The sequence below is a fragment of the Plodia interpunctella genome, chromosome 25 (assembly GCF_027563975.2).
Source record: "Plodia interpunctella isolate USDA-ARS_2022_Savannah chromosome 25, ilPloInte3.2, whole genome shotgun sequence".
NCBI classification, from domain to species: domain Eukaryota; kingdom Metazoa; phylum Arthropoda; class Insecta; order Lepidoptera; family Pyralidae; genus Plodia; species Plodia interpunctella.
The window spans coordinates 1,543,121-1,559,312 of NC_071318.1; the positions used below are offsets into that span (position 1 = coordinate 1,543,121).

The 16,192-nt window shown below is 34.9% G+C and overlaps 1 protein-coding gene across 1 annotated transcript in view; it reads left to right on the forward strand.

Annotated features, from left to right (window-relative positions):
* The first annotated feature begins 12,492 nt into the window (after nt 1–12,492).
* Nucleotides 12,493–16,192, forward strand: part of LOC128680896 (homeobox protein orthopedia-like) — a 31,563-nt gene continuing 27,863 nt past the window's right edge. Inside the window, exon 1 of the mRNA XM_053764375.2 lies at nt 12,493–12,986. Coding sequence (XP_053620350.1) covers nt 12,953–12,986 — 34 coding nt within the window. The 5' untranslated portion in view covers nt 12,493–12,952. The remainder of the gene's footprint in view (nt 12,987–16,192) is intronic.

The following is a 16,192-nucleotide window of genomic DNA, read 5'->3' on the forward strand; positions in this document are numbered from 1 at the left end:
TTTTAGATAGACAAAAGAATAAGTCCTTTAAAATAAACAAAATATATGATATTGGTGCCATTTTAAAATAAAAGGATATTTATTGTTTGCCACCGTGGTTCTCTTCTCGCCTGCTACGTTATGATAATAATGTTTTATTTTATGAAAAAAAAAGAAGTTCACAGGAAATCTAGCGTCTACAGAATATAATTTAAATAAAATATGCGAGATATCTATTCGAGTTTTCTATCATCCTCCACTCCCCCTGAATCTGTCACTTCGCCCCGACCGATTGTTCGGTACATCGAGTAACAATTTAATAATATTGTAGAGCGCGTGCCGTGCGCCAGACAGGTGATGCGCGAGGCGATTTCTAGTGGATTCTATTTGATGCTTCAGATTTGTCCCTTTTCGTGAAATAAAATAAAAATCATTACAGACAAAACACAGTTCATTTGCAGATGATCTTGACATGTATATGCATAGTATGCTTCATATTTAGCTTAAAGCTGTACGGCTTTTATATCCAGTGGTTAAGACGTCCATCTGTGATCGAATGTTATCCACGAGTAGGTAATTCCCGCTCGATTTCAGAATTTTTCATCTCATTACTAATTTCAAAATTAAGTTAAAAGCGTGTGTGTATATCAAGTCCATTTAAAAAGGTTTATGATTTTGATTTAGACATGTCAGCTAAATGATTGTGTAGACAGGGACACGTGCAGACAGCTGGCGTGCAATTGTGCAACCCACTGGCTTGAGTATTTCAATTTTGATTTATGATTACGCTTTACCCTTAGCTTTACCTCAATTCGCGTTGAGACAATGGCACAAGACTAGGAGTTTTCATATCACTTGTTGACTTGTTTACGGTATAGGAACCACACCTTACTGTTGTGTGACTTTTTGTCTTTTTTTTACCCTATTTCAGAACTTGTATACTATTTGGTTTTAATGAATTATGTGACATTCAAAGTCAACTTTGTAAGGAACGAATCAGCATACTAAAGTGGAACAACCTACAATATCATACAGCAAAGGTGCATTTAATAGACAATTGATTGATGTTTATTAAACGGGGGGCACTATTCAATTCGACCTCCTAATACCACTTTATAATACGCCTTAAAATGGCTCCCATAGCCCTTATATATGTAGGAATAAGTACAATTTTGCTTTGGACTTTTAAGTTTAAAAGTGTAGAGTTAATTTTGTTCGGTATACAATGTATTGTGTAGGTTTGTCTGTGCGTCTGATGTACGCATTCTCGTGAGAATTCCGGCAATAATTAATGTATATTGTTTCCTTTGATGTCATTAAGTGTGTTTGATGTATGTATCGTAAAAACTGAAAAAAAAATCTTATACGATACGGGAGATTCAATTAGAATTTCGTTACTTTTACAGATTAAATTTTAGGGTTCAAATGAATTTTAGGGTTCAAGTGTTTAAGTGAATACTCTTAAAACAAAAAAAATATATATTTTAAAGTCAAAAGCCTAAAATGTATATTTTTTTTGTTTTATATATTTTAGGAAAGGATTTCTGGATGTGTTGTGTCTTTCTGTTTAGCTTAGTGCTCAGAGTGGGCCGTTGAGTGCATTGAAATGATCACTTGGAGAAATGTTATTTAATAAATAATTGAAAAAAGTTCGAAGAAAAATTTTTCCTACATATCAAAATTGAAGGAAATGTTCCAGAATTTGATCGTTAAACAGATAAAACGTTTATTTATTTTTGCTGCATACATACAGGCGACAAATTTGGCGAGAAAATAAAATAAATATATAGAATTCAAGGACTTTAATCTAAAATCATGAACTCTAGGACCTCTATATAATTATGACTTGAGATAACCAAAATCTACAATAAAATACTTCCTGTTTATAAATTTTATTATCAATTAGTCTAATTAAAATTACAGACTATGCACTAATTAATTAATTAGATGAAGTGCGAAATTTCACAAAAACTAGATCGTGATTCCGATATTCACACGTAGGAAATACCATTTGGAGTGTATCAGCAGCATCATAATGAGAATTTTGTATTTTTCCTAATGAGAATTTTCTATTTATGAACAACGTGACAAAAAAAATTTTTTGTGAGACTCGACTCACAAAAATTTTTTTCATCAGTTGCCTTAAAAATGGCTTTGTATTTTCATACTTGTGATATTTTATAAGTCATTACATAAATTGTAATGCGCGTGTTTCCACCCTGGAATAGGGCCACTCAGTGTTCTCCTGTATGAGGCGATTAAAAACTCTTGACAACTGATAGCCAACAACAAGGAGGGTTAACGTCAAAGAGTTGGAATTTTAAATCTTCAAAATTTTATAGTCTATTTTTTACATTGCTATCGAGCTTTGCGGCGTCAGGGCCCCGAATGATGAGAGAGAGAAAGAAGTAAGAGAGGAAGAATGTAGAGTTTGTTATGTTGTTGTTTATCTCAATAAATAAAATGTTAAACCTTCATCAGGTAAACGAAAAATGGAGCAGAGTATTAAAACATTAGCTTGTCCTAACATCATCCAGAATGTTATCCATAAAAACCCTGAGGGTACGTGCGAATTCCCGCATTTGTGGGCATAAAGGCGTTTTATAAATCACGCTTTAATACTTTTTGAATTATGCTCACTGCCTGCTTACAGGCAATTTGTATTCGGCCCTGTTTACTGGCGGATAATATAAATAGGATATAGAAAGATAGTCATTTCAACAATAAATGTTGTAACATGTACCGAGCCTCGTCCGGCTGCACGCGGAACCAAGCGAACCAATTTTTCAATGTTTACGACGTCATCAGAGCGTTTTAATGTGAGTTACACAGTCAGTTTCAGTCAACTTTGACGTTGACTTTAAACTACGCGTCGACGACGCTTAAACAAAATGGCGAGTTTTTCTGCGCAGGTTAAAGTTAATATATAAGTATGTGCCGGTATGCACCGTCTCCTTTTTTGGGGCATCTGTCTGGTTACATGTCTGTGGCATTATTTTCCTATTTCCATTTGCCAATTAACCGGCACCTACTTATATATTAACCTGAAGTAAACCGGCGAAAAGATATTTTAGGGCTCCGTTGTGCTCCGTTATTTTCTATAGGCTTTGAAGCTGACTTACATTGTCCTACGTCGAAACTCTACACAATGTCTACATTATTCTGCGTTGTTCCGTCAACAGGCATAAACGTGACCTAGCGGAGCAACGGAGTATGGCAAATCATACATAGAATTCGACGACCTCGGTGGCGCAGTGATGAAGTTCTTGCCTCTGAACCGAGAGGTCCCGGGTTCGATCCCCGGTCGGGTTATGATGGAAAATGATCTTTTTCTGATTGGCCCGGGTCTTGGATGTTTATCTATATATGTATTTGTTATAAAATATAGTATCGTTGAGTTAGTATCCCATAACACAAGTCTAGAACTTACTTTGGGCCTAGCACAATCTGTGTGATTTGTCCTAATTTAAAAAAAACTCCAATTGTCTTTCTGCTTAGAGAAAGTCATCAACTGTGTCTAGAGCGCGAGTCTCCTCTGTATCCTCTTTAATTCGCGCCGCCGGGATCAAATGGGTTTATTTGGGAAAAATGTTCGCAGGCGATTTGTAGTTCGCTGGCTTTCGCACTATTTATGATAAAGGGCGGCCACGTGTTACCGCGCTCTCCTTGGCATTTTTCCAGATAAATTTCAGTACATACCTACGTTTGATCGTGTTGAAAAAACACGTTTTCCAAAACATTACTATAAAATAAAGTTTGAAATTAATAATGAACGCTTAACATTACAGGCTGAAAGATATTGATAACTTAATCCTGAAGGAAGGTGGTTCCGAGTGCAATGAGAGGAAAAATATCGCCTGCTAAGGATCTCTAGTTAGTATTTCTGTCAGAGTATCAGCAATCCAAACAGCTTCCATTTCAATAACTCAATATTACTCAAAGCACAAATCGATGTCTTTAAAACAAAACAAAAGTTTTCCTACAAATTTGTACGGAAAATTGTTGGTTGATGCTTTAAATGGAATGCGACGATATCATTCAGATCAAGAGAAAATACTTTATAAGACCATGCCGTATCTTGATTTATTGCGATCAATTCACCAATCATAAGTATGTAAAGTTATCAAGCTCTTCAGATCTCATATAATTCACATAATTTAGTTATAAATCAGTACGTCATAACAGCTAACCGCTTCACCGCAACCTCACAGCTGTATAGCTAATATTTCACAGTAGGTATGCCAGTTACAAATAACAATATATTAGTTCCCCGGGGACCAAGAACAAGGCTTAGCTCTTACGCCCGTCCGAGCTCGGGGCGGACAGGGTAATCATTTTATCGAGTCGATACTCTCGTAAAATGTACCCAGCGTTTTATTGTACACTTAATGCATAATGGTTGACACTGGCTGGAAATAAAAATCCTCATATTTGAATATTCCACTTGGAATTTTGCAGAGTGAGGAATTTTAATTTCAGCCAGATCTAGAGTAATATTTTATTTGGATTTTTGGAGTGTGAGGATGATTTATGCTCCTACTGTATGTCGACCTCACTCGTCACACGAAAGCCGGAGGTCTCGAAGCGGACTCCGGTCTGGTGTAGAAAGATGTGAACCAAGGAGAGCTTCTCCAGCTACAACTCGCGTAACTGTTGTTGTTGTAACAACCAATGTTACCAATAACCAATGCTCACTTGTTTTCACAACTAGCTCACGTCCTGCACTATGGGGAAACATCACGAGGCCAACGATGAAATAATTCGCCCGGAAAACCATAAAACTAATAATTACGCTATTTTTCTTTAAAAAAAAAAATTACTGAGATTTATTTGATTCTGAGATTTGCCTGATGCTAAGAAAAACCGCAGCCCACCAGCAACCCGAGAACATTAAGTTTTTTTTGTACATCCATAAAGGTAATCATATCATAAGTGAATACCCTTAATAACTCCATTATATATATTAGTTAGTATTTACATGATATATCACCGAACTAACAGGTAATGCATCTAGTATATCTCGAAATTTCATGTCTCGCCATTAAGTTACAATTAAGTGAAATATCGATTTAGTTATATCGATATATTTTGACGTAAATGGTAAACAATGTAAGCACTAGTGGGCAAACTCCGTACGCCGGCGTTCATAGCAGTGAGATATCAGAAGATTTTAATTAAACTCGGATTTCTTGTCTCGGCTGTAATTAAAAACATATTTTTGATTAAACAATCGAAAATTCGATTCGGCTTTTTAAGTTTTATTACTTTTAACTTGACACATTTTCCGATTTTTTTATATGTACATTTGAAAAAAAAATCTAGGTCAAAAGATAATTTTTGTTCAAAAAATTCTTTGTATACTATTATATTATACGATAAAAATGAGCGTTATGTCTTCAAGGAGAACATGGATTCCTTTTTACATCGTGATTCCTAAACTCTCCATATTATCGCGGAACAGTTCGTCCAACTTTTACGGATTCTGCATACATTGCTGGTACTTCATTGCAGTAAATAAAATGCACTCACACAAACTACGCAGTGTTCGTGGATTCGCCTCGGATTTCGGCGATAGTGTGGAACTGACATAATATGACGAAATAAAATAGAGCTACTCTCATATGGTTTTGTGAGTTATCAAAACGAATTTTCCTTTGATTCGAACTTAAAAAGGTGTTAAAAATTAACTGTGCTCCATGAATAATACAGTACATTACACGGCAATGTCAGGGGCCCGGCAAAGTTAAAAAGCGTGTAACTTTATGACAATAGAGCGCTTGTACTGGGGCGCGAGCACTGCGTACACTTTGGGGCAATATTTCGGATACATTGCAAAAAATGCCATCTATTTTTATCCCCAAGGCAGGCATGATATGTATGTATATATATTTTTAAATAATGCTATCTTATTTTTTTCAGTTGTTGCGATTCCGTCTTTCTGACATTATAGTGATTTTCTGGTTTCTTCCATTGAACGTCGGAGCCCAGGGTTCGTTTTCCTAGATTTTCTGCTCTAATTTGCATCGTACGGTATTTTACTGTAATTCTTTATCGGCATTTAAAAAATCTACAGCTTGATCTCTGTAATCAATAAATAAAGACACGCCAGTCTGCCTCTACGTACCACATCTCCTCTCGCGGGTCTACTGGAAGAGATTTCATTTGATATAAGTAGCACCTTTGTACTCATTTTTATAATGTAATTTATATTTTAAGTTTTTTGTGTACATAAATTGATAAATAAATAAATAAAGAGTTTAAATAGCTTGTACTGTAGCATTAATTTTTTAAATTATATATATTGCATAACACAATTTTCCATTATATATAAATAAATTTTATTTACAGACTAGTTAATATATGTCTTGAACTAAGTGTATATTAAGTCAAGTATAAGTATATTTCTTTAAACTAAGTATACTTAAATTTGTTCACAACTGTATATTACCAAACGTTATCTGGCTAGTCGAGTTAAGGCGGGTGGCGTATTAACTTATAATAAACTAACGCGGTTTTAACGAAACGATGCGTTGCCCCTACAATTGTTATCATTTCAACTGCAACCAAAAACCCACCTTATTTCCAAAGTCATACAACTCAATTTCATTCTATTTAAAGTTGTTACAGTTCCACCAATAGCGATAGACCGTTTATGCGAAACTGAGTTCTTTTTACAAAAATATTCAGTTAATTTTTGAGTGCCTTTTTATTTGCACTTATGTATTTTTGGTGTTACAGACAAACAGGCCTTCAGTCATGACTGATATTAAAATGAGGGTGTGTTTTTTTATTAAAAATCATCGCTTAGTGCATAGTATTAATAGGATTTGTTTGTTATTAGATTTTGGTTGTTTTTTGGTTAAGAAGATTTTGTGTGTTAACATTTCTTATTTGCTAATAGGAAATCATAAATTGTTATAAATAAACTAACTTTTGCCCGTGGATTCGCCCGCGTGAATTTCCCACGGGATCATTTATTTTCCGGGTTAAAAGGTACCCTAAGTTATTATATTGTATAAATTCACGAAGATTCGAGCGTAACAAAAAGAAACTTACTTTCGCATATACAATATTGCTTAGGAACTTTTCCAGTCTAATCTTATTTATTAATGAAAATACCTACTTAGCAAATTCATTAAACAATGAATTTGTATACTAATATATTGTAGTTTTGACATACCAACACTTGCTTCCGACGATAGAAAACATCGTGACGAAACAAACACAATGGTGGATTACCGATTATCTTCCTAACAACTAAATAAAATAATTTATATATAAGAGTCATGTCAGATGTCTTTAGGCAACTTGAATAATCTGACTCCAATGTAATAAAATAAATAATGAAAGAAAAATAAAATAATAGTTGATGAAATGATAATAAATACAGTAAAGCACTGTTTTCTCTCTATCTCTTTCTGGCGAGTACTCCCCATCCCTCTCTTTAATTGCATTAGTTTTAAGGGAAGACGTGTTAAGGTTAACTTAGAGAAACCCGTGCTAAGTGAGGGCAAGTGATTGTGAAGGCTGTCTCTAATTTGGTTGCAATTAAGTGGTTGGTTTCATGCCGATAGGTAGTCGTAAAAGTCATATCAGATGCCTTTAGGAATAAAATCTGACATCAGTGTTGGCAATAACACTCAACAAGAAAGAATACATTGTGATGTGCGTTTTTTTAAAATAGATATAGAGTAATTCAAGAGGAAGGTTTATATGTATGCTAGCTTCGCCCTGGGGCTTCGCTCCCGTGGGAATTTCGGGATAAAAAGTACCCCACGTATTATTCCAGGTTATTTTCTACCTGTATACCAAATTTCATAACAATCGCTCTAGTAGATAATGCGTGAAGAGCTAACAAACAAACAAACTTACTTGCGTATTTATAATATTAGTTGGGATAATATGCATATTGTGCCCGTGCGAAGCCGGGGCGGGCTGCTAGTTTTCAAATAAAACACGTCAATAAAAACATTCCCCATTTATTTATGTAATTCACGCTGACAGATAAACAGTGACGTCACAATCAAAGGTACAAATGTAATCTGACTGCCACGTGTCTGTGATTGTGCTTTATTATTTAATGCCCGCCTTTGTGCTTGATTTATTGAAGTATGTAATGAAATGAGACAGATTCTGACAATAACTTAGTTAAATGTACAATATTTGTGTATACATTTTGTACTCGTGTTTTCGAAGACTATTCCGACTAGAAATCGTTAAATTTTTAAATACATTGTGGTAATTCCGATAGAAATTTCTAAGAGATGACTAGAGGTCTATGTTTCGGTTATTACTCCAATGACGATCTCGGTGGCGCAGTGGTAAAGTTCTTGCCACTGAACCGAGAGGTCCCGGGTTCGATCCCCGGTCGGGTCACGATGGAAAATGATCTTTTTGTGATTGGCCCGCGTTTGGATGTTTTTCTATATATGTTCTAAAATATAGTATCGTTGAGTTAGTATCCCATAACACAAGTCTCGAACTTACTTTGGGGCTAGCTCAATCTGTGTGATTTGTCCTAATATATATTTATTCAAAGATATTTTATATTTACTGTTATTATCGTTTTACCTCTGTGTACTCCATAAAATGATGTTTTAGTAATTGTATTAGAATCTTAAACACGTTATTAGGTTCTTCAAATCAAGCATTTAAAATGTCGAATCATATTTTTATGTGTATGGGAAATTACGAACTATCTTGGGGATATTATGAAAATAAACAAAAATGGCGCGAAAAACACTTGAACTTGAAAACTTGATGCTACTGCCATATTCTTGACACTAACGCTTCGTGCCCACAACGGGCTAGAACAATCAAGATGGCGACTAGATTAATGTTGGCAACAAGGAAATATCGCTCAGATTCGTAGATTTCTATTTTTATTTCGTAATATATCCATTTTCGCAATTAGCCTTTAAGAAGTGGGCCCTCAGGCAACACGCACATGCTTGCGGGGTCACAATTCGATCTAGCTAGGTCACATCATCAATTAATTTAAGAACTTTGTTCTTGTCGGTGGAGCATTTTCCATCTTATTCTGTCCTCAGCCATCGATTTCACCTCCCTATACGACACGAGCTCTGCCTTCTGTTTCATTTCATCTAGGAATGCCCTTCTTGGCTTTCCTTTTCCTCTTCTTGTTTCGATTTTTCCTTCAATCAGATGTTTCATAAAGTTACATGGGTCACTAGCTAGCTAGGTCACATGTCAAGGAAAATCTTTTAAGTGCCTACATACATTGTGTTAAAATGATAAGTTTTTTTTACAAAAATACTTAAACCGAAACAAAGAATATTGAATGATTTTCTCTTTGTTGTGTTTGCACCCCAAAAATGTTCTGTTCTCTCTGCACCTCTGCATCATCTCTTGGTGCAGAAATAATGTTTTATAAATGCATGTTTTAAATGGGAAATTTAGTTTCTATATTTATTGTCTAATCTAACAATCTTTTTGTGTATGTTCGCGTGGACAAAACCAAGGTGGACAGTGACATGTACATGTTGCCGCGGGCGGAGGCGCGGGCAATAATTGCTATATACAATTTTATTACCAACGACTGATATATATCATGTTTCAGTATACAAGGATCAAACCTATTAGTAAATCCGCACTCCGCACTGACCTAGGATAAGGTAGACTATTTCTAAAATTTGACGAAACCTGTAAAGGTAAATTTTGGTGAATACATCCTTTCATTTTGTTAACAGATCGATCTTATTACAACTAATCGTATGTATTACTTAGAAAAACGCGCCTATTACAATTTTATAAAAAAAAATGTATAGGAACTGATGACAAAATCAGAAAATTGTAAAAAATATGCATGCCCTAGATAAAATAGATATGTTTGAGATTATTGTGATAATTCATAGACTGTAACAATGCAGCTGGATCTGAATACGAAGATTTAAAGTTGGTCGTAAAAACTCGACCATCGTAAAAAACTAATATTTTGCAAATTTTTTTATTGAGAAGTTATCACCATAAGCGTAATATTTAATGTAGCTGTCGAACAAATATAGCTTTTTCTTTGCGAAGATATTATTCGGTCGTGACGTCACATTGTTCGTGTCATTTAGTATGGAGGGTTCGGACGAGTCCAAAAATGTGTTATTTTATTTTTGTCATATCTTTGAAAGCATTGTCATCGTCACAGTTAATTTATCACTAGATTTTCTAATAATATAAGGGCCTTCGAATAGTCACCAAAATAAAAATTTATAATCTACCGTGTTGTATTTGTAACCACGTGTATTATACTGGTAAAACAAGTATCAAAAATTTAATATATCTGGAGTAGGTTTGCCTCAGAGGACTGAGAGGTCGGAGGGCCTCTTCAGACTGCAATAACCTCTCGCTTTGACATGCCGAATGCAATAATATGGCTTCGTTCATTACTAACTTCTGCCCGTGGCTTCGCTTGCGTGATTTTTATACGGAAACACATTGCAAATTTGACTGCAGATTGGATCGTGTATAGATTAGAATTATTTCTTCAGGGTCACAGTGACACTTATGATGTGTTCTCCCGCCCTGTAATAGGACCATTACATATCCTCCTGTGGAAGAGACACATAGTCTTGGCGACTGATAGATAGATAAACATTCCCAAATAGGGACGTCAGACAGACGGCTGGTCATAAAATCGCAGTTAGAACTTCAAAATTGTGCTATTATTTTTAAGTTGATTCAGGGCGTCGCGGCATCACAACCCCGAATTTAACCGGGAATATAAAAGAATAAGAAAGAGAGAAAAAGAGAGCGATGCACAGGAAAAGTCACTATGTCCATTGTCTGGCCTCCGTTGAATCGACACATGTTCGATTTATATTTTAAGGCAAGTTTTTACTTGCATATGGGAATTTATTTACAAGCAAAGGTTTTACAAAATATATATGGAGAGTTAGATTTATACTCATGTCCAACATCACCATCTTAACTAATATTATAAATGCGAAAGTATGTTTGTTTGTTACCTTTTCACGCTCTATCTGCTCAACCAATATCCTTGAAAATTTGAGTACATATAATTTGAGGTGTGGAGAAGGACTTAGGGTACTTTTCGTCCCGGGAAAATTACGCGGGCAAAGCCGCGGGCTAAAGCTATAGTTTCCAAATAAATTCGAAATTCAATCCACACAAAGGTAATTCCCATATCTCGTAGAGGGTGCTACGATGCGCTACGGCGTAGCACTCGACATTCTCGTAGCTCGTAGCTGTATCCCGCGTTCCTGGAATTTCATATTATCTGTTATGTTGTATTGTACTGTGTATGTTGTTATGCCGGCTACACACTATCGCCGAACTCAGATGTCGACGCGAATGAACGAACATTGCGTAGTTTGTATAAGAGCGTTTATTTACCGCAATAAAAACTAGCAATGTACGCCGAATTCGCCAGAGTTTGGCCATCAGTTTGCCGTGTGTATAGTCAGCATTATATACACATCAGGCGACACAACATACATTTAAAAATAAACTCGTGCAGCATATCTTGGTTTAGGGTTCCGTAGTCATAAGGATATTTAACTAATTTCAGTATTAAAAAAAACTATTTATGTTAAGTGAAAAACACTGCCAGCGTTCTGCACTCGGTGCCTCACTTTAGTAGCGCAATAGATTTATTAATAAAATAAATCTATTGCGCTACTAAAGTGAGGCACCGAATAAGAATAGTAAATGTGAAAATGGCAACATTATTTATTGTCATATACTTATTATATGAATTCGGTATTTTGAAAAATTATTTCTAAAGGACACATCTAAAATTCTAACCATAAACAAAAATTTAAAAAAATAAATAAAGATAACTAAGTACAGTTACTGAAAAAAGTGATAGAGGGAATAGAAAGCGGTCCGTTCCATTTTACGAAACCAAATTCCTTATTCAACGATGTCCGAAAATTAAAGGTGCCTTTACAAGAAATCGCACTCAATCTGCGACGTTTCGGACGCGCTGAAATATTTCCACAGCTTCGAGTGCTCTCATTTACTGTACACAGCTATATCGCGTTGTATTTGTTTTTTCCATTACAAAGAACGGAACGCCTCGCTCGGACTATAGCAATAATATTTCAATATCGCGCCCGTACCAACCCCACGGCGACGCTAAAGTGATTTCTCTCCACTCCCATTGGTGGAAAACGAGTGACGGAGCGCGCGTTCGATATTCAAACTCGCTGTAGACAAAGACAGAACTATACGGAACAAATGAGCGCTGTGGGAGTTAGATAGAGACGGGTATAGGAATATCGGTTTATGAATATTGCATGAACGCGAAAGGCTCATATCAATAATACGTGCACGAATGAAATAATAGATTATTCGTTTGTTCAAATCGAACGTAAACAAAATGTAAGCATCCATTACTGATGCACTGCGCGGGTGGAAGACAGACAGATATAGGAATGTGGGCGTTAGAAAGAGTTAACTATATTTTTGTTTGTTCAGCTTTCTGTCGGTCTATCGGCCACAATGTGAGCGCTACATATCTGTTTTTGTACCAGTCGCCGCTCGGTTTCCACATTAAACGATCATTTTAAGGGCGAACCAATCAAACTGTAAATTTATACAAATTGATACTAAACGGGTTATATTAATTTTATAACAAAAATTAAGTGTGTAAATAAGTTTGAGCGGAGTCGTAATTAAAACTAATTGGGGGTAATACAGCGATAATTATTTTGTATTAAGGCGGCTTTTTGCCGGAATTTTATCCTTTTTGACGTTTTGTGATCGCGGTTTTTTTTTAATTGTGACGCGGGAAGACTTGTGTTCGAAATTTGAAATTTTTAAATAATCGCCCGGTGTTCTTTTTGACAATGCAGGCAGTTTCCTACATGTGATTGGAGAAGTGAATTTCGTAGGATTTTCGGTGGTGTGTTTTGAAGAAGTTTTTTTCAATGATTTGTGATGCAGTGCTGAGGAAGATGTCGACATAGGGGGCGGCCAGGGTTGGCCTTTTGAGGCCATGCTCAATAACCTCACGGCAACAGCTTTAGGAGGTTAGTATTTTTTTTTCAAAAAACAATAAAATAATTTGTTTTCAAAAATATTCCTCAATATTAAAAAGTAGGCGTGCTCTAGATTAGGACCAATTTATCCTCTCGTGGATATCATACGAGGCGAGTATGAGACACATGGTATTGGAAGCTGAAATGAAATAATAGCATTCCCATAAGGTGACATCAGACAAGAGGCCGGTTGTCAAATCACAGCCCAATCATATTTGTTTTACGCTGATCGCAGACTTAGAAGCGTAATACCGCAATATACAAAGAGGAGAAAAGTCAAATTATTTATTTAGAGACCTTCGGCGCTTTTTCACATCTAATTTCAAATTATTAAATATAAATGAAATTCTCAAAAGGATACAAGCTACATGACTAGCTTTTCGGAATGACCACTGCAGAGAAAAAATGCCGAAAAAATAAACTCACTTAAAAACAGTGAAAAAAATCTCAAAAATAATAATTAGGTATAGAGATGTGGTAATAGTGGTTATAGGTATATTTCCGTAGAATATTGGTTACTTAATTATTATATGATAACCTAAAAATTTGTATGAATAATTTATATCCTGTTTTTACGTATATATTTTTACACAAAAACAATTTTTTTATAATCAATTAATTTCAAATGGTTTATAACAAAATCAAAAATTTTTGCACCAACATGAACAACAAATAACCTATTTTATGTATTTTTTAAAATTGTTAATATTTATGTTATTATTGTTATATTTATATGTATTTTACTTTTCCTAAGTATATTTGTTTATTTTCTTACAATTTATAGTCTTCTCTGTTCATGTGGTACGCTAGTACTTCTGACTAGCCTGCTACTGTATACACGTCCTCTCAACCTATCGCCGGTTGACTGTAAGAGATCCCTACGTGGGATAAGTCCGCCGTTGTACAATGTATCTTTCTTGTATTAATTTTGATTAATGTACTTATATTCGTGTAATAAATTTATTACAAACAAACAAATTACCGTTCCGTTTAGAGCATCTATTAGTTTTTTGGGTGCTATTCGAGGAACAATTTACCTCACCTCAAATAAACTGCCATTTGTCTATATTTATTTTAAAGAATTAAAATAATTTACTTACAAGAATTTTTATTTTTATAATAGTCCATTAATAAAACTTTAAATCATAAAATATAATGTGTATATAATTAATTCATTTACTTATTTTATACGTATTTATAATTTAAGACCCCGAGAGTCTTATAGAAAAGATATAGAAAAAAGTTAATATATGTTTCGATAAATAAATCTATGCTAATTACAATTAGATTAATGTGTAATATCATATTGTGACCGAAACAAATAAGTATTTTCGGATCTTAAATTGTAGAAAAAAAATCCACATAATAAAAATATAATGAATAGTATTGTTATTACATATAAATAGGTACTTAATCTATTATTTATTTATTTCGAAATTCGTTGCGTAATTTTCAGCCTTATTACCGACAAACAGACAGCGGAACGCGACTTTTATTTTATACTATGTAGTGATAGTGTTTACATACTCTGCAATGTTATCGCGCTCCACTTCGCATCGCGCAAAATCCCGCTTCATAAGTAATGCCAAGATTTGCATCACAATGTACTATAACAACACATATTTTTAAACAGAACGTAATAAGAACCTACGTGAAGCCATTCGAGTAAATTGCAACTCTCATAAACCGTTAGCCATAAACAGTTCCCGCTCAGTTTTACGGGATTCGATTCCATTAAAGCCGGTTTATGGGCCCGCCTTGATCCCACTGAGCCGTGGGGGAAAGCTGCAGGTCTTCAGGTACAGTGTATATTATTTAAGTTTGAATTCGGGATTATCGTGTTTTGAATTTATTAATATTTTTGAATGAATAGCAATGTGATATTTTTTTAGTTAAAAAAAAACCACAAAATCTATTGGATGGAATTGGATGCGGTTTTCATAATTGCACAGGGGATGGTCTTTTGTCTAACTTTAAATGTGGTATAGCTTACATCGCGAAGACACAAGAAGTGCTGCTTTGATGTCGTCAAGGACAATTTCGTTACAATTGTCGGAAAAAAGGCGAGACTTTAGGAAAGCGGGCTCTGGGCTCCGACGCTCAACGGGTGAATAAATAAATAGGAAACGCTCATATGAGAGAGAGAGATGCTGCGAAATACATTTATTTACCAAAGCATGACTTTAGAATAGAGTATGAAATGGCCTTTGAAGCTTCAAATAGCCTAAACAGTCGAAGTTTCGTGAAGCGATTCTGAAAACGAGCCTTGAATTTTCTATTTTCCCTTCGTTACCGACTGAAGTAGCCAAAGTTTTTGCTACGAATATAAAGACGGTTAATGTTACGAGTAAAGGAAGGTTTTTATTGAAACTCTCTCTCATTTCTCCATCTTTCCCATTACGTTCGAAGTTGTGAAGCCTAAATGTATATATATATATAAATATAATAGAAAGTATAAATTTTTGAAGTGCTGTAATTTTACAACCGGCCGCCTGCCTGACGTCAACCCTTCTAGGGAATGCCAATGTTGCCTATCAGCTGCCTAGGCCGTGGGTCCCTTAGTCGCCTCGTACGACATCCACGTGATATGGTGCTATTCCGGAATCACACGCCACGTGAGCCCACGTGGATGAGGGTTTTTATTGAAATTACACTAACGATTAGATTATAACGATTAAATTACAATATAGATTAGATCAGTAAACTATAGGTAGTTAAATAAAGTACGATATGAATAACTTGTTTGAATATACAAAAGGTCATTTATATTCGGCCGAAGTGACACGGTTCCGACCATGTCACTTTGATAAAAAAAATAGGCACCTATATTTTGTTACCTTTTGTATATTCAAACAAGTTATTCATGTTAGGCAATGGGTTCGATAGTCGTGGGTTCGATTCCCGCTCGGGTCCTGAATTTTTTCATCTCATTTATTACTAACAAAGTTTATGACTTTATCGAGTGTAATGGTACTGTATTGTACTAAGGTTTTTAAAAATTATAGTAGCACAACTTTTTAATTACTTTTAATGACATATAAATTAAATAAAAGGATAAGTAGGTACATACTTACAAAAAATTATGTGTATTCAATTTTACCTTAAGAAAATATAGAATCCCTAAAAATTTATATGTTTATTGAAAGGGCTTTTAATACAATTTTAATGTTTAATTTCCTGTCTCTATCTATCTATGT